General features: G+C 35.0%; 2 protein-coding genes across 2 annotated transcripts in view; both read right to left on the bottom strand.

The window, feature by feature from the left end:
- Positions 1-5,164: 5,164 nt before the first annotated feature.
- Positions 5,165-8,446, bottom strand: LOC121428336 (cation channel sperm-associated protein subunit beta-like). Its single transcript, XM_041624910.1, has 3 exons — positions 8,359-8,446; positions 6,660-6,734; positions 5,165-5,568 (listed from the first exon to the last, which is right to left on the bottom strand). Exons 1-3 carry the CDS (start codon positions 8,434-8,436, stop codon positions 5,410-5,412), a joined length of 312 nt encoding a protein of 103 aa, XP_041480844.1. The 5' UTR covers positions 8,437-8,446; the 3' UTR covers positions 5,165-5,409.
- Positions 8,447-8,753: 307 nt separating this feature from the next.
- Positions 8,754-20,553, bottom strand: part of LOC121428433 — a 29,291-nt gene continuing 17,491 nt past the window's right edge. The window contains exons 6-12 of the mRNA XM_041625035.1: positions 18,149-18,273; positions 15,724-15,858; positions 13,701-13,837; positions 12,684-12,881; positions 11,228-11,338; positions 9,987-10,097; positions 8,754-8,921 (exon numbers count right to left, since the gene is read on the bottom strand). Coding sequence (XP_041480969.1) covers positions 8,754-8,921; positions 9,987-10,097; positions 11,228-11,338; positions 12,684-12,881; positions 13,701-13,837; positions 15,724-15,858; positions 18,149-18,273 — 985 coding nt within the window. The remainder of the gene's footprint in view (positions 8,922-9,986; positions 10,098-11,227; positions 11,339-12,683; positions 12,882-13,700; positions 13,838-15,723; positions 15,859-18,148; positions 18,274-20,553) is intronic.

Genomic DNA, 20,553 nt, shown 5'->3' with positions numbered 1-20,553 from the left:
TATGCAAATGTCATTGTAATACTTCCCTGTTGTTGGAAATTAAACAGACACAAAGTTGAACAAGAATTTGAATCACCCTTTGCTAGCTTTCAGATTGGCAGGCTATACCAGGACATTTTCAAAATTTGTGCATAATGAAATGTGTATGATATTCTATACATTTCACTTTGTTAACCGTAGATATCACATTTGACCAGTAAGTTCATATCATCCTTGTTATTCAGAATTACAGTAAGTTATCTATACTATGTTGATTAGACAAAACCTACACCAATATCATCATAGTTTTTTACATAACTTTTTCAATCACTTATAAAAAAGAAAAAAAAAAGAAGTATTGATGATTATTACGATAAAAAGTATTATCCTTAGAATCATTTACGAAAATATTTTTATCTAAATGATCATGATGATATATGGATACAGATATAGACCAAATGGGTTTAGCTCATGTGATACTGGTATTAGACCAATTGCCTGTGTATCAAGTGAATATCAACCACAAGGAAATGATTCATTGATGCATTGTTTTAGTAAGCCAAAGAAAATATATTTGTTTGTTTTTATGTAGCAAATTCATACTAATGACTTTATGTCAATGAATTTGTGGCAGTTTGAATGTCTACCTTAATTCCTGTCATTTACTTAGCTGTGCAATTAATATTTACTACTTCTTTGGTATACAATATTTCAATTACCTCAGCAAATTTGCACCAAATCTGTGATTTATAAAAAAAATAGCAATACATATTGTGGATCATATATATATATATATATATATATATATATATATATATATACATATATATATATATATGGTGTGTAAGGGTAGCAATTGGTTGTGTGAGTTGGTGTGAGTATTGGAAGTAGCAGTGGAAGATGGTGTGTGAGGGTGGCAATGGGTTGTGTGAGTTGGTGTGAGTATTGGAAGTAGCAGTGGAAGATGGTGTGTGAGGGTGGCAATGGGTTGTGTGAGTTGGAGTATTAGAAGTAGCAGTGGAAGATGGTGTGTGAGGGTGGTAATGGGTTGTGTGAGTTGGTGTGAGTATTGGAAGTAGCAGTGGAAGATGGTGTGTGAGGGTGGTAATGGGTTGTGTGAGTATTAGAAGTAGCAGTGGAAGATGGTGTGTGAGGGTGGCAATGGGTTGTGTGAGTTGGTGTGAGTATTGGAAGTAGCAGTGGAAGATGGTGTGTGAGGGTGGCAATGGGTTGTGTGAGTTGGTGTGAGTATTGGAAGTAGCAGTGGAAGATGGTGTGTGAGGGTGGTAATGGGTTGTGTGAGTATTGGAAGTAGCAGTGGAAGATGGTGTGTGAGGGTGGCAATGGGTTGTGTGAGTATTGAAAGTAGCAGTGGAAGATGGTGTGTGAGGGTGGCAATGGGTTGTGTGAGTATTGGAAGTAGCAGTGGAAGATGGTGTGTGAGGGTGGTAATGGGTTGTGTGAGTATTGGAAGTAGCAGTGGAAGATGGTGTGTGAGGGTGGCAATGGGTTGTGTGAGTATTGGAAGTAGCAGTGGAAGATGGTGTGTGAGGGTGGCAATGGGTTGTGTATTAGAAGTAGCAGTGGAAGATGGTGTGTGAGGGTGGCAATGGGTTGTGTGAGTTGGTGTGAGTATTGGAAGTAGCAGTGGAAGATGGTGTGTGAGGGTGGCAATGGGTTGTGTGAGTTGGTGTGAGTATTGGAAGTAGCAGTGGAAGATGGTGTGTGAGGGTGGTAATGGGTTGTGTGAGTATTGGAAGTAGCAGTGGAAGATGGTGTGTGAGGGTGGTAATGGGTTGTGTATTGGAAGTAGCAGTGGAAGATGGTGTGTGAGGGTGGCAATGGGTTGTGTGAGTTGGTGTGAGTATTGGAAGTAGCAGTGGAAGATGGTGTGTGAGGGTGGCAATGGGTTGTGTGAGTTGGTGTGAGTATTGGAAGTAGCAGTGGAAGATGGTGTGTGAGGATGGCAATGGGTTGTGTGAGTATTGGAAGTAGCAGTGGAAGATGGTGTGTGAGGGTGGCAATGGGTTGTGTGAGTTGGTGTGAGTATTGGAAGTAGCAGTGGAAGATGGTGTGTGAGGGTGGTAATGGGTTGTGTGAGTTGGTGTGAGTATTGGAAGTAGGAGTGAGAGAGTGTATGTTGTTGAAGGTATCAAAACAAACTTTCGAATTAAGACAAGAAATTGAAAAAGAAGACAACGTATTTACAACTGTTTTTCAAAATTTATTATGAATAGCAAAATTTCCAATATTGACCTGTACCAGTCAAGTTCATAATAAAATGTTCATATTATGATACAGACGAATATAATGGAATGTTTGTGAATTTTAGCAAAAGCAGATTAATCTTATCCTTATGAAAGTTGTGTGTACTTCCAAAGATTAAAGCAATACTACCTAGGGGCCTGCTTCATAAAACCTATTGCAATAAAAAACTTGCAATAACAGTTAATGTTATTGCAAGTTGTGTATTAGAAGTAGCAGTGGAAGATGGTGTGTGAGGGTGGCAATGGGTTGTGTGAGTTGGTGTGAGTATTGGAAGTAGCAGTGGAAGATGGTGTGTGAGGGTGGCAATGGGTTGTGTGAGTTGGTGTGAGTATTGGAAGTAGCAGTGGAAGATGGTGTGTGAGGGTGGTAATGGGTTGTGTGAGTATTGGAAGTAGCAGTGGAAGATGGTGTGTGAGGGTGGTAATGGGTTGTGTATTGGAAGTAGCAGTGGAAGATGGTGTGTGAGGGTGGTAATGGGTTGTGTGAGTTGGTGTGAGTATTGGAAGTAGCAGTGGAAGATGGTGTGTGAGGGTGGCAATGGGTTGTGTGAGTTGGTGTGAGTATTGGAAGTAGCAGTGGAAGATGGTGTGTGAGGGTGGCAATGGGTTGTGTGAGTATTGGAAGTAGCAGTGGAAGATGGTGTGTGAGGGTGGCAATGGGTTGTGTGAGTTGGTGTGAGTATTGGAAGTAGCAGTGGAAGATGGTGTGTGAGGGTGGTAATGGGTTGTGTGAGTTGGTGTGAGTATTGGAAGTAGGGGTGAGAGAGTGTATGTTGTTGAAGGTATCAAAACAAACTTTCGAATTAAGACAAGAAATTGAAAAAGAAGACAAGGTATTTACAACTGTTTTTCAAAATTTATTATGAATAGCAAAATTTCCAATATTGACCTGTACCAGTCAAGTTCATAATAAAATGTTCATATTATGATATAGACGAATATAATGGAATGTTTGTGAATTTTAGCAAAAGCAGATTAATCTTATCCTTATGAAAGTTGTGTGTACTTCCAAAGATTAAAGCAATACTACCTAGGGGCCTGCTTCATAAAACCTATTGCAATAAAAAACTTGCAATAACAGTTTAAAGCTACTGAAATCATTCTATTTGATTGGTGGATAGTAAATCTGTTGTAGAAGTTGTGCATTTGTCATTTTAACAAGTGTTTATGAAACATGACCTTTATCTCCAAATGAGGCATATATTCCCATGGGCAACCTTCCTCTAAGGATTCAATGTAATTGCAATAGAATTATTACTGACCAAATATTTTTTATGAGAGCCTGAATAAATCCAGACTTTGTGCATCAGAATATTACCAACAAATTTGAAATATTGAATCATCATTATTCAACAAAAAGAAATAGTCAATGTGTACATATATTTTGAATTTGATTGAGGTCATATTTCAAAAAGAAAATTCAACTTGCATACATAAATGACAAGAGAAAATAGCAATTGAAAAACATTTTCATAATCAATTTTTCTTCTTGAGATAAATTTAAAATAAAATTATATTTTTTTACTGACAAAGCTGTTAGAAGGACTTAATTAATCCTGTCTTACATATGGGAACAATTTCAAAATATAAATGTTACAATGAATACACTTATACATACAATTTATGTACACAAGTCAAAAATACATTAAGGCAAAATTGAAATGAACTTTATTTCACTTGCAAATACAAATGGCAAGAATGTTTAAATTGCAATTTAAAAAACTTTTTCATATAATTTTCTTATCTTTGCCAAGGGCAAGATAAGCTGAACCAGTATTTGATAGAATATCCATGAAATGTTGAACTACAATATAAAAAATTTAAGTAAAAAGAAAAGATATTTTACTTTGATAGACAAATATCATGATCTACACGTAAACACTTGAGCCAATACAACAGAGCTCTGTAAGACACAGGTTTGCAATTATTTGAAAAAAAGTGGAATGCCTCTGGCCGTCTCACCTGCATCACGCGGTTCAATAAAGCAGCAGTGCTGACTTTGAATACTACTCTAACTTGCACAAGATGTTCAGTGATACATGGTTACTCTTATGTCCACTTTTTATGAACTAGACCAATAAACTTACAGAGATATGATGGTTATTCAACAAAAACCCCAACATGGCCAAAGTTCATTGACCTTACATGACCTTTGACCTTGATCATGTGACCTGAAACTCGCACAGGATGTTCAGTGATACTTGATTACTCTTATGTACAAGTTTCATGAATCAGATCCATAAAATACGCCGCCGCCGCCGTCGGAAAAGCGGCGCCTATAGTCTCACTTTGCTTCGCAGGTGAGACAAAAAGTAGTGGCCAATAAACTTCATGTGCCTTTTGTTCAAAATACACACCAAGAACCAACCAGAATTGCTCGATCAAATTTGCATTACCTTTAAAATTGTTGTTTGTGAGGAAACACAGATTGAAGGTTTGCAATAAGGACTTTAAACAATAGGAATTTGGAGAAAAGAGACGTCTAATAATTTTCTAACAAGCCGACAGTTGTAAAATTAAGGGTGTTTGTTTGTCAACAAAGTATTCCGTATTGGGCTGTTATGAATTGCTTTCTTCCTTTATTAGCAGAAAAGACACTTGAACTAATGTTCCATAGAACTTGATATCTGCGTTATCAATGAAAAAAATACTGAAATGGCCTAAAACTGAATTACATCCTTATGTCATTGAACCCAAGACATATTAATACATCTAATTAATTGACCATGTTACAATAAACACCTGGGAGGGGCATTTTACAAAAGGTTAAATGTGACCTAGAGTCATGCTTATTAAATGCTATCATGCACATCTTATCTAACGTGCAACCAGGGACCAGTTGCAGAAAGAGTTGCAATCACTTGCAAATCTAAAAATCATGCGCAACTTGATTTTCAACCAATCAACAGCGCGCATTTGGAACTTGCGATTGATTTTTTGACTTGCGTTTAAATGCAACTCTTTCTGCAACGGACCCCTGATGGATAATAATTTGACCAGTGCTGTGACATATTATATACCGCACATACTTTACCTGAGGGTAACGTGCAACTTTTAGTCACACTTCTTGTAACACCCCCTGAGTATTGTACATTTGTTGGCAAAATCAAGGTGATAAACACTTTATTTACACGAATGCAGTCATGGAAGATGAGGTTCAATTTCATTGAAAAAGTTCAATATTGGATCGAGTTCGGTGGATAGGTGTCTTTCTGATGTGTTTGAGGTAGATGATAAATACTGCAGCTCCCATCAGAACACTGACTGTAGCAAAGATGATCATCTGAGATAACCCCGGTAGAGGCGCTCGGTCCACAAAGATCTAGCAGAATGATTGAAAAGGAAAGGCACTGTGAGAACATGGAGGTGACATGGGAAAAGAAAACCAGGGCAGATCTAATGAATTAATAGCATTGGCTAACATTGATTTGACTTTTCAAAAATCTGAGCTTCGAGGTCCAACTTTTACCTGTGACTTTGATATGTTACAAAAATGAAGCCCAGAAATAATTGTGTCCAAAAATCATTATTTAGTGCTTGAAAACAGTGAAATATAAAGTGACAGAAACACTGTCTTAATTTTATTACATACACTTATGTGTTCTATTTTTATCAGCACAATAGAAATTACACAAAATCTTCAATTAAAACATATCAAAAGCACATCTTTTAAATTTTTTTTTGTTCGTTTCAGAGTTCTTAGGTTGATAGAAAGGCATCCATGTACATACTTCATCTCTCCTTCATTTTTTTTTAATCACATGTCTGTAACGTTAACTTTTGCCTTTAACCAGATTGTGCCCCCCTCGTCCTCCCCTTTGATAAAAAAAAAAAGTTTGGGCCCCCGCTGAGTAAATACTGAATCCGCATCTGCTCTCTGTGCACTAAGTTCAATTTAAAGGGATATTATCTAGTAGTAGTAGTAGTAATTCATCACTTTATTAACATTCAAATCGTTCAAACAGAGGAATAAAAAATATATACAAACATAGAAGAAAGGAGCGCCCAGGACATATCTGAGTAACAGAACAAGCAGGGAATACATAAATAACATAGATTATATTAACGTAATAGCATATACAAAACATTACTATAATTACCCCGAATCAAAATATTAAAACAAGCATGAATTCAAGAGATTGATAAAACACTGAAAATATTTCATTGATTGTTCTTGGTATGTAAGATAGACATAAATGGGTGTGGAAAGGGTATTTTTACACCAGAAATTGCAGATCAATTGGTGTGAGCAATATTCAGAAAGAGGTATGTAGTGTGAGGGGATAGACATTTTCACTGTTTATGATTATTTGCTTTACTGTATTTATCCAATCAAATATGTTAATCTATTTATTCAATCAATTTGATATCAGGGTTTGGGTCCCCTTTAAAATGAAGAATTGTTTAGCTTACCTGAAACTCATCTTCCAGGATACAGTATGAGAAACCATCAATCACAGTCATTCTGAAATGGTATAGCTCTGTAGCCTGAAAGATAGAACAGTGTTCATACAGGCATTAGAAATGGGTGCGATGTAAAAACTATGTTTACTGAAAGTGCCATTGGACAAACCATAAATCTCTAGCCTGAAGTATTAAACAATATCCAAATACAAATTTAGACAGGAGGGCAATAGTACAAAATTCAATCTGTATAAAATACTAAATTAACTTATAAGATATGAGTACAATTGGTACAGCATTTTTATATCATTGAATATTATACAGATATTGCCTACCTAGAGTTTGAATATAACATTTCCTCTCCCCGACAGAGTTATATTTTTCCCAAGGGATTATATTTTGCCCGAAGCGCGCAGCGAAAATATCATCCTGAGGGAAAAATATAGCTTCGGATGGGAGTTGAAATGTTATTCATTAAAACGATAGACCAGGCAATATCTGTTATATTATATAGTATTGTGGATTCGCCATCAGAAATTGCATTCATCATCTGGTTCAAACCCGAAATTCTTGCTACAGCTCTGATCCATCTACGTCATAATAGACTTTAAAAAAAAATTCATCAAGCGCGTTCTTCATGCAATCGACGCGTTAACATTAGCGCGTACATCAAATAAACTACCTTGTTACGCAACTTGTATGCAACGAGTGACGTCACCTTAGTGAATATAACGCCGCAATTGAAAATACAACGCAGTATATTCCCTGAGGTGACGTCAAAACTTAGAATATAACAAATGCGATCCTCGCAGCTATGGTCACGTGGTGGCGTATTGACCTATCAGTGATTCGAATCTACATAACCTATGTAATATAATAAATAATTTCCCTCTTTAAACAGGAATCAAGGATTTGGAAGTCAATTGAGAAGACCCCCAAGCATCCAAAGTTTGCTGGTAAGATACAATTTTTCGGTAGGTGTTGTATAATATCAATATGTTATCTTAGTCTGATATGAAACTATTGATAGATTTCCACACAAAAAAGAAATGGGATGTTTCACTCATCACTAAAGAGTTAAGTGTGTCTTAAAGTCACATTTGTATTCCCATTTGCCTTCTTTTTAAAACATATCATGACATTGGGGCAGTGCACTACCACATATTCATCAAAGTGGCTATATATTATGTGTGTTATCATTGATGCTATGCATTTCTTCCAGATACCGGGTATACTGAATTCTTTGAGAGCCTGCCCTCTTCTGGTTGACCTATCATACAATGAATGGCCTCCATCAAACAGGTTTTTGAACATCCTTCTCTTTTCTATACTTTCCTCATATTATGTACAAAGTTTGATGAAAATGACATTGAGATTGAATTCAGAGCAGTATTATTTTGTACTTTTCATTCTCCTATAGATTATGTGATCCAACTAATGATGTTCCTGAGCCACAGCTTTATGCAGTGAGGTAATAAAAAACAATTGTCATTCCTTTGCAACATATATCATTAAACTTTTATTTTATTAGTTTATCACACCATGAGAGTGTAACACAAAGAGATTCAATCAATATTTACAAACGATCATAACTGCTTTTTACACAACCTGTCTTGAGCCGACAGTTGAATTGACATGACATGATTGTGTGATTAATAATTTGTTTCATGTTACAGGATCCATGTCAGAGTAAACCTTTATTACTTACAAGGAATTTAATGACAAGTTGATTAGGACTGTGAAGCTGTGTGACAGGAATACCAACAATCTCAGCAATCTCTGGCATGTACTCCACCCGAGCAGCTATATATTACAAAAGAGACAACAAAAGCTTGTTTATGATGCATTTCACTTGTTTTAATCATGAGTATATATATAAAATTGACTTCAATTTAGTGAATTTCAAGGTTCCCAATACTTGTATGACAGGTTTCTCGTTACAATATATGAGTGTAGGCATTCTACTTATCTTTATGAAAATTACTTGAACTGTGAGTAAACAGTTTTCTTTGCAGGTTGGAAATATCTGCAATGTACCAAATGAGCACAGCTAGAAAGGTGTGGAAGTAGGAACGAAGGAGGAATGGACCAATGACAGATTCTTTACTTCCTAACAATTATTTGTTTCATACCTTCAATGAGGAAATCATCCCTGTCGTTAACTTCGATGATGGTAAGTATGTAAGGGTCAGATAAGACCTGATCTTTTTTACCCCTCTCACTGATAACAAGACGTGGGTACAGGGCCTCTGTGTACGTGATGCGATATACCTAATGGAGTCAATTATAATAATAGTGTATATGTATATGTATGTATGTATATAAATATATATATATATATATATATATATATATATATATACAATGAAATAACGAAGTATGTCCCTCATCACGGAAAGAAAATAATGATCGAACTAAATGAAGAATAGTCTCATCATCAGCGTATACATGCTTGATATATGGCGCTAGAGCGCAATTTTTGTATGAATTTGTTGTGAATCAATATTTCACTTTCTGAAGAATTAAAGACGAAACTAGTTAAAGTGGAATATTTGAGTATTCTTTGATTATTCTTCATTTAGTTTGATTATATATATATATATATATATATATATACATACATTGATCATCACCACAGTCAATTGGCATTATTGAAAATGATCTTACAAGATATGCCCAGTACATATGTAAACACTGAAACAAAGAAAACACTGGCTCATAGTGATTAAGAAGCAAATATGTACGAATGATAAAAGTTAAACAAATAAATGGGTATCGCAATAAATCCGCAGTGAATAAAGATCTACTTCATAGTTCTTGCACATCTAAATTACATTTACTCTCCTTTTTTTTGGGGGGGAGGGGGGAGATCGAGGTGCTGTTTTATCATTTCACTTTAATACCCCTTTTTTACAGGTCACATCAATCCTGTCTTAATATTGATATGGGAATGTAATACTGCTATACTATAGAAATGACAGAAAATGATATTTAGAAATTTAAAACATCCGTAATAGCATGTAATCTAATATTAACTATACCTAATATTTACTATACAACAACGATATAATAGAAAATAAACAAAGTAGGTAATAAAAAGGCAGCTTTATATTTGCAAAGCTACTCCTGTGATGGCTTTACTTTTCCAAAAATACTGTGTGCATGAAAAAAAAAACTTTCTGTAGAAGTTTAAACAATGCTTTTGTCAAATAACTGTGTAACAGAAGTTGTGTTTCAAATTCAAATCTGCCTGCTTGTACTGTTAGGAAACTTTATCATATTCTGAAATTATATGTGTGCAGCAATTACTTGGTAGAGTATGTCATCTTTTCTCACCTTTTCTCTGCAGTCTGTAAATAGTTCCAAAGATGATAATCTCATCTCCTCCGTACACTCACATTCCTCTCTAGTCTTCTTGCCTGCACACTGCTTGTAAAAACCACTTTCCTGTAGAAGGTTATAATCAAGAAATAGTTGGCATTGTTTATATGGATCAAAATTCAAAAGAAAAATGTTTTATTGCAATCCTGAAGCGGAGTAAGTGTGCATAACTTTGTAACTGCAAGGAAGAGGCCCGACCAGGATGTTGTTAAGAAGGAGCTGTAACTCTTGTAATTTATCCAAATTGCATTCATGGGTTAAAAAGCTCATTCATGGGTTAAAAAGCTCAAGAAAGGGAATCGCAACAACTGTCTTTGATGTACCATTCAGCATGCCACTCCTCTGATAAGATGATTTTAAGAAGCTCAGTATCAGATTCAAATATATGAAAATATTGGTCAAAGTGCAATATAAATCATAAAACTCATGAACCGTTTGTGTTAGGGATAGAACACGGACAAAGTTTCTCCAATTTGCCCATCTTATGATTTGTGTACCAGAGTTGATCAAGGGGAAATTAGATTCTTACTAAATTCAATATTTGATTACATTCTGAACATTTGCACACAACTATAATATTATCTAATCCATGATTTCTAATATTCGACATAAGGTATTTTGCTTGTGTGTGTTTCAACATGTTTTGTATTTTTGCAGTTAATAATGAGGCGCCGATTACCTTGTTGCCCATTCAACATTACCCCGGCTTTAGCTCCAGCTGCTAAAGGCGCTTGGAATTAATTGTGCTGGATACCCATTCTCCTCACTTGGGTTAAGTGCAGCACAAAGTGGATAAATTTCTTGAAGGAAAACATGCCATGGCTGGGATTCGAACCCACGTCCCTCTGATTTAAAACAAGATTCGTATCCACTATACCACAACGCCCCTATTGAAAATAGTACGAAATTACTAAACTTTGTGTTCGCTCATGAAACACATTACACATTTGACCACTGATAAGAAATCATTAAAAGCGATGGCAAGCACCCCCACATACACAAAACTATTTGGCCCCCACACCCTAAACTCACCCTTAAAAAACATTTTTTGTATGCAATAAAATAAACTTATGAAAAACATGCAGGAATTAAAGAATACACAATTTATTGCTCAGAGAGTGTTTTTTTTGTCTGCATTTCTACAATTTTATTATTAAAACATACAAAACTCAAATCATGACAAATTGAATACATACCTTTGATACTTGATACCGGTCGTTGCGTCTAGGTTTACTAGGGTCAGCATTGTACATGTTTTTGGTAAGTGGAACAGCGATACCCATCCTCGATGGTGGTCTATAGTTTACCTGAGGGGAGGGGGGGGGGGGGGGCAATAGTAAAAATTATTGCATTATATTGAGTGATAAATTTCTGTATCATTTAGAAGTGTTTTATTACATAGGCAACACATTTATATGTAACTTGGTCTCTGATTAGCTATATCTTTAAAGGACAAGTCCACCCCAACAGAAACTTGATTTGAATAAAAAGAAAAAAAATCAACAAGCATAACACTGAAAATTTCATCAAAATCGGATGTAAAATAAGAAAGTTATGGCATTTTAAAGTTTCGCTTATTTTCAACAAATAGTTATATGAACGAGCCAGTTACATCCAAACGAGAGAGTTGATGACATCACTCACTCACTATTTCTTTTGTATTTTATTATATGAAATATGAAATATTGTTATTTTCTTGTCATTGTCATGTGAAATGAAGTTTCATTCCTCCCTGAACATGTGGAATTCCATTATTTTAACATTTTGTGCTTCAGGCAAGGAGGTCCTAATCGTCAAATTCGTAAAAATTGAAATATTGTATAATTCAAACAATAAAAAACAAAAGAAATAGTGAGTGAGTGACATCATCGACTCTCTCATTTGGATGTAACTGGCTCGTTCATATAACTATTTTGTTGAAAATAAGCGAAACTTTGAAATGTCATAACTTTCTTATTTTACATCCGATTTTGATGAAATTTTCAGCATTGTGCTTGTCTGATTTTTCTCTATTGATTCAAATCAACATTTTTCTGAGGTGGACTTGACCTTTAAAACCCTTTTGAAAACCAGGTAGTGTCTAGCAATATCTTTCTCTCATCGGATATTTGTATACTCAAACCTCCAAAATAAACATTCGCTATAGGTAAGAGGTTAAAGATTCAAGAAAAAAAAAATTGAAAGCAAAAATGTTCTAAAATGGGGTTCTTAGTTTATTCTGTTATATGAATATAAGTTTAGAGTGAGAATATGCAATAAATACCAGTGTAAAGTTACTACATGCATTTCTATTGATAATGTGGAGTGTCGAACTCATGTATTGGTGACATCATTCCAAGTGAATTCATAGGTACATTACCCTAAACATGAATAAGATAAAATCAGAATTTCATAGAAAATGTGCACTACAATCCTTAGTAAATCTGGATATAAACCGAGGGTTTGGTTATGAAAATGCAACCCACGTATATGTTTTGTTTTCCTATTGTATACTTTGTTATGATTCATTTGTATTTTGTTTTGTAAAGTTTTTAACGCTCAGCCACTCTGTAAAATAGCCAGCTGCTGACCGAGGTTCATTTTTTGCCATTAAATAAAATTGATAAAATCAAGGATTCATCCCAATTTTTTAAATATAAATGAGTGACTTACACCTAAGGTAGTAAGAAGGGACTGGTTCTTTCTGTTGAGAGGTGAGCCATAGAGGTATTCTTGTGCCGTGACAGGTGGATCATAGACGAAATGAAGTCTCTTTGTCAATGGACAGGTACAATGTATGGTCAATGTAAAGGAGACAGAGTTACAACGAAGAGAGGCTGATGGGATACTTATCAATATAGCTGTAATACCCTGAAAAATAAAAGATATAAATAAAGAGAGTCACAATGGACAGAGGCTGATGGGATACTTATCAATATAGCTGTTATATACTAAAAAAATGGAAGATACAAAGTGGATTATTAAGGAGAGAGTCACAACGAAAGGAGGCTGATAGGTACTTATCAAATCCAGATAGATATGATGAAATATAATATGATCAAATACCATGATATTCCCTAAATAAATAGATGGAAATAAGCTGGTAGTGTTTATCATGTATATTACATATATTTTCTATGTGCACTATTCTGTAATGTATTGCAGTTGTATGCACTTTGATATTAAAGGATATTTCCTATTGGGATAAACAAATAAAATACAATACAACATTGGTATTTATTTGGTGCTCTTCACATTACAAAGAAGCAAAGCGGTAATCATAGAAAATTATGAATGACAACTACAAACATATATAACAATTAACTATCATAAAGAAATGTCTTTAATGACCGCTGGAAAACTCTTGAGATGAAGAGTCACTGATACAGCGGGGGAGCTGGTTCTAGAGGCGCAGTGCGGAACTTCTCAAAAGGTTCTTCAAATATTCTCAAACATTCTCAACAGGTTTTCCATATTAGATAAAAGATAGATTTTAACATCTTTTTCATTATACTTGTCTATCATGACAATTTTATGAATATGCTAGACAACCAAATAGCAAGAGTTTCTAACGTAAGACCTTTATATGTATTGTGCAAATAATGGGGCTAAGAGAGCAAATATATAGAACTTACTCCAGACAAAAAGTGCTATTTGGTAACAGTGGTTGTCCTTGTTAAGCAAACTTACTTTATTGTGTACTTTGTGAGTAACTGTGATGATAGCTGTTTCCATGCCATATCTGTTATATGTACGTATGATCTGAACATGGATTAGAGATGGGTTGGTCACTTGTACTGATAACATAGCCTTCTCAGTCTGACGAACTGTAAGAAAAAAAAACATATAGGAACAAATCAACGGTCAGACTCACCCAGTTTACTATTGATTTCTGTCATTCTCATTGGCTTTGTACAGAGGGTGGTTTTTCACAAAGCTGATAGTAAAGTTATGAATGACTTACAACACCATTGGAACATGTTCTTAGGTGGTAAGATAATGTAAGAAATTCTTACTATTGTCAGGGATGTCATATGTCTGAAAATCAACTAGAATGAGCATTGTACACCAATAATATGCCCAAACTAAATCACATATAGGGTATGTGTTCCCCTAAATTGATCTGGAATTTGACGCAACTGCATTTCCCTGATTCATAGTATTTTATAAGGGCTACACTTGTTTAGAGGGTCTAATTCACAAGGAAATGTGGAAATTATTTTTTATGTTTAGTTAGATAAAATAACAGCACATTTATTGGTGGTTTGAATACCCATGGTCATGGGGTCACAGGTGTATAAAAAAAAAAAACAGTTGAATGTCATCCTGTGGTAAATCCAAAAGGAGATGAAGTCCAAGTTATTCTGCAGCAAAATTGCAATACTGCCATCTCTTGTTAGGGAATTAATATTCCAGGGGGGTGTTTCACAAAGATTTAAGTATGACTTAGAGTCTCACCTAAATGCATAGTTGTGTGCGGTATAAAAGCCATGACCACATTGGTCAGATCATGCAAAGAGGATGCGCACTATTGCATATTGATCAATTAGATTGCGCGTTGCATTTCAGATGCACATCGGCATTTAAGTGCGATTTAAGTTATACTTAAATCTTTGTGAAACACCCCCAGCTTGTCAGAATGTGGTCAGAATGTGAACTCATCAGAACAGATACATTTCAATAAAGAAATGGAAAATATATGCTTCTGAAATCAGTACTTGGTGAAAAATGATGACAACTGTGAAATAACTAAATCTGTTAACTTCTCGATACCCACTTTCACATAAACTTTGTACAAGAAAAACTATTTTCTGGTTGACAAAAGGTCAATGAAAATTACACCATTTACATTTGTCAAAAATATTTTATTTCACTTCTTTTCACTTTCATACTTTTAATTTCCTCTTTATTTTTTTTTTTCACATCAAAATAAACATGTCCATCCATCTTTCACTCATATACAAGACATCAGTATAACAAGATATCAGCTGTCAGTGATAATTACAAAGTATTTGTTTCATGAAAAGCTTCCAAGATAAAGCCCACAAAATATCCAGATATTATTTCATCGATCTCTATTACAATAATCCTTAAAATTTTATTATCCGAATAATTTGACAAATCAAAAATGGCCTAATTTGTTAACAAATTAGTTCAGATTTTTTCTGACTTACGATTTTCATTACAGATCGAGCAGACCAATCTTAAACAAATAGGAGTAATGCAGAAAATTTGTTAACAAATTATAATTTCCTCCAATTAAAGCCTCTTTATTTACAGAAATAGCCTTGTAATTAAAAGCGAGGGGCCTGTTTCACAAAAACTCTTAATTAATAACAAATTTTTAATAGCAGTTTAAAGCTACTGAAATTCTTAAATTTGATTGGCTGATTATAAACTTGTTTTAAAAATTGTGCATTTGTTATTATAACAAGTATTTATGAAACAGTGATCCAGAGTCCCATCTTACAAAGAGATACGATTGATCCAATCAACCTCAACTGTATAGAAATCCATCAGTGTTATAATTTTTCCTTCAGGAAACAACAAACAAAACAAAGCGAAGCACACTGAATTTCAAGTAAACCATGAATGCATGGAGATACATCTTATCTAGAAAACATTTTGAACAACCATGTATTTTAGATGTTGACATTGCTCGCTTTTCATAGTTGTTGTTGATCGTCTTTGTAAGGCCGGGATGTAAACTTACTCTCTCCCACATAGCTTGCAGAGATATGGAAGGTGAATGTATCCCCTACATCCATGAACCTGGTTGGTCGCTCGGCAACGCTGGGATGCGGGGTCATCACATGCTGACATGGTGACTCCTTCAGAAGTAGGCCCTCTGTATGATAAACATGTATACATCATTTTACACACATAGCCTATACAAAGGCAAATAATAAGTATGCAGACTAAATAGTAATGCATGTAGATTAGTATATGGGAAATATACAAAGCAAAACAGGAGAGGGAGTGAGAGAGACACAAAGGAAAAGGGTCAAAGAAAAAGAGAGGAGAAAGTAATAGCAGAAATGAGAGGGAAAATAAAAAAAACTTACCAATGTTCAGACTGTTTTCTGAGGGAAAAGACAATTTCCTCAATCGAATCGATCTTTCTTCCTTTTTTTAAAAATGAATGATTGTTCAGATCCATGCAAATATGGGTCTTTGTGCCAGTCTCCCGATCGAGGAGATCAAAATATGGTATTTTAGCTTTTGCTAGTCTCTGGGGTGGGTGGCTCAATTTGTGCCAGTTACTATGCTCTTGTATTGTACATATATTTATTATCATCAGGTTTGATTTTTTTCTTATGTCTATTATTGCCATGTTATAACTAGATATATTTCTTCTATGCCCCCAGGAGGGGCCGTCAAAGAAAAAAAATCATTGTCATTGTCATTATCATTGGCAACATACAATAAGCTTCTTCTATTAAACAGTCTAAACACCAGAAGAGTGAATGCTCCTAATTAGGATCTTGGGTGGTAGACTTCCATTGTTAGGCAGTTCCTTAAGACATATTTATGTCTCTAACCTTGTAAATCATAGCTCTAAATATGCAATAAAAGACAGAAAATCAAGTCGCTTTCCCATTGAGTCAAACTATCATGGTATTATTATTCTTAAGTCTTTATTAGATGGGCTCACAGAACCATCTCTTTGCTCAGCCCCCCCCAAAAAATGGCTGGCCAAAATACTTTCACATCAATTTATTGTTTTATTAAAGCGGTCTAAGTGCTTTAAATGAATCTTAATAAATCTATGGATAATCTTAGCTTTGATTGCAAAACTAGTCCATTTTTCTTTCAGTCAAATTGAGGAGAAAAAAAAATTGAAATCAAATGATTACTGGTAATTCATATCACAAAATTATACATAAAAATACCAGATGCACTCCTCTTTCTCTACAATAGCACTTGTTCACTTTTCTGCTGGTATTTCCACAAAATCTAATAATTTTGATAACATCCAAGCTTCTTCCATTTAATTTGATAATTTGGAGTAGTGTAAACCTTTATATTCCTATTCCTTGAATGAAGATATGCCCATGGGCCACATGGCAATTTGTCAAGTTAGTGGTTTCTAAAGAATGATTTATTCTACAATAAAAGTTTGTGACTGCTCTAGGAGTTCACTGACTTGTCGAAGTGGAGCTTTTTTACCATTTTGAAAATATTTTTCTTTCTACATGAGAAAATGATATCTTTAAACTTGTTTCTTTTGATAATACACTTTCAGCACAGAGAGGGGTCAAAGTAAAAACTGGTGTATAGTTTCCCATCTAAATTTTGAAATACAGTCGAGTTTCTGAAATTTGATATCTGACCTGCAATATACATGTAAATGAAAAATTTTAGGGGTAATTTCAAGAAAAAAATCCTTTATAAATCTTAGCTGGTCTTTGTATCAACTTGATTTTTTTTTTTTGGGGGGGGAGCACATATACCAAAGCTGTCTCACGAGTGTGATTTGATGAATCTGGTGATGTCAGTTTTTTTTTAACCTCTTGCGAATGAGAATTCAAAACAATTTTTAGACAGACATGAATATTTGTGAAATACTCCCTCTGCATGAAGAGTGTTTAACAAGACTGCTTATACAGCTAAGAATATGAAGTGCCATAATATGAGCCATTTATTTAATGATATATATGACCAAAATATGAGCGTATTTCATATCAATTAATCAGTATTAATGATAACAGTAAACTTGATTGATAATAACAATAGTGCATTTCAACACACCATACAATAGGAAGCTATATCACACAATATTCATTGTGCCCTTGTGTTTTTACAAGCAATGATCATGCTCAACATTATCTATTTAAGCATCAGATGTGATTGAAACACATCGTCATACCCTAATCAATGTGGCATTACACTGAAAACAAAAAACTCTAGTGTAAAAAGTACCCACCAGTGTTAACAGCATTTTTACACCAGAGTTGAATTCATGGTGTTAGTCAATATCAATTGGCCTTATCTTAACACTTCTTGCTTCTTAATATTTGGTGCTATGTTCAAACACTTTTGGTGTAAAGGGTGTGTCTCTGAACACTGACTGATGTTTTTCTAACACCATAGACTTTACAGTGTACAAACAGCACCTGGCTCTGTGTTTTACTTACCAACATTCTCTGCTATATCCGGTGTTTTCATGTTTTTCTGAATACTGGGTTCTTGAGAAGTTGCCATGGCAACTTGCGCCCCTCCAGACAACTGTCTCATGTTTGTTATCAGAAGGCTGACACCACTGTAAAGATAAATACATGCAAGCAAAACCATTTTTTTACAAGACAAGTTTTATGGAGAACGATCATTTGCCAATGCTGCCTCTTCACTTTGGAATATCAACACATCATATGTAAAGAACTCTTCTATATACACCTAAGTTTAAATCCACCTTGAAAACATACTTATTTGAAAAGAGTTTTAAATAAGTGGCACAAATCCCAGCAATTTTCTCTCCTTTTTTCTGCATTCTAGAGCACATAGGTATGCATTTGGCAGTGATATTTATATAAGCATATTGGTATTATTGTTATCATTATCAAAGTGATTCAAATTAATACTAGACTTTTACAAAAAAAACAAGAACAATCAATCAAATGCATACATGCAGGAGGGGGGCACTTACATATCACAAGCTAGGCCTATAGGGACATCTCGACCCTAATTTCAGTTCTCTAGATACTCAATTTCGCTCGGAAGATGCTCCAAAAACCACTCAACCCTACTTCAAAGACCCCCTTACTAAACATATATATTAGCATGCAAAGGGGAGTGCTGCAGGGGCAGTGGTCATGCCTTGGTGCATGAACACTGGCTTGTGCCTGAATTTGAGCGATCTAGCTTGCTTCACTTCTGAGCATTGCAACTAAAGGCAGCCATAAATGGAGGACTTTTAAAGAAGAACATGATAAATATGCAAATATATGCAAAAAGAATATGCAAATAACCTGGTATGTTGCCATGTAAGTGCATGAATTATCTTATAGATAGGCATAGAAACACCCAAAATAAATGGTTAATTTCATTCGAAATTCTGATTTTTATATTTTTGAGTACAATGATATGGATAAAAAGCTTATGTATAGATAGCTTACAGACAAGTCTGTGTTATATGGGGCCATTGAGAATGATATATGACAGACATAAGCAGTGTTTAAGAACCAAGTAGTATTACACAAAGTCTTGTCCAGTTTGTTGGGGTTACATGTACAAGAACTCAGACCAATCTTGGACTAGTCTCAGGTAGGACAAAAAAAGAAGCAATAGGGGCCGATCAATATTCTTACACAGAAAGTAATAATGAGATGTTTAACCCATTGCCTACTGGAACTGAATGGTCTGTACACAGAGTCTATGGCCTGTAATCTGAAGTCCAGCGTAACTTAGGCCATGGTCTAACTCTGTGCTAACATTATGGGAAGCTAAAATGTCCAAGCTGTTCAAATATTCTATATTTCATATCTGCACTGTTTGCTTTTTCTTGATGCTTTAATGGTGATTGAAATTATGTTTATCATTCTACCACTATTTATGAATTATTTGAGTAAATAATGAGGTGGTATATTGAATATGAACTGTCTAGAGATTTGTCACAACTGGCTATCCACATTATAACCACAACTTTTATAGACCAGAGTTTAAATTAAACCTTAGAATTCAACCATCAACTGGTAATATTGGATTGAATAAACTTGGTGGAAACATCACAGCTTGTTTACATTGTGGACAATGTGAAGATAGTTTCACACTGTGGACACTTCTACAATGGGCATGTTCACAGTTTGTAAATATGAGGTTCACAACAACAACAACATTTGAGCATATTAACAGTGTAAAGAAGAGTTGTCATCCTGTTCCAAACTATGAACACAACAGGAACACACTATGTGATATACTGTGGAATAGTGAACACAACATGAATACACTGTGATATACTGTGGAACAGCGAGATATGTCCTCATTCTGTTCCACACTATAAACAGTGAACACAGCATGAACACACTATGTGATATACTGTGGAACAGTGAGGTGTGTCCTCATTCTGTTCCACACTGTGAACAGAGAATACATTTTGAACACACTATGTGATATACTGTGGAACAGTGAGGTGTGTCCTCATTCTGTTCCACACTGTGAACAGAGAATACATTTTGAACACACTATGTGATATACTGTGGAACAGTGAGGTGTATCCTCATTCTCTTCCACACTGTGAACAGAGAATACATTTTGAACACACTATGTGATATACTGTGGAACAGTGAGGTGTGTCCTCATTCTGTTCCACACTGTGAACAGAGAATACATTTTGAACACACTATGTGATATACTGTGGAACAGTGAGGTGTGTCCTCATTCTGTTCCACACTGTGAACAGAGAATACATTTTGAACACACTATGTGATATACTGTGGAACAGTGAGGTGTGTCCTCATTCTGTTCCACACTGTGAACAGAGAATACATTTTGAACACACTATGTGATATACTGTGGAACAGTGAGGTGTGTCCTCATTCTCTTC

Source organism: Lytechinus variegatus, chromosome 15 (genome assembly GCF_018143015.1).
Source record: "Lytechinus variegatus isolate NC3 chromosome 15, Lvar_3.0, whole genome shotgun sequence".
Taxonomy (NCBI): domain Eukaryota; kingdom Metazoa; phylum Echinodermata; class Echinoidea; order Temnopleuroida; family Toxopneustidae; genus Lytechinus; species Lytechinus variegatus.
This window is presented reverse-complemented; position numbering and strand designations above follow the sequence as displayed.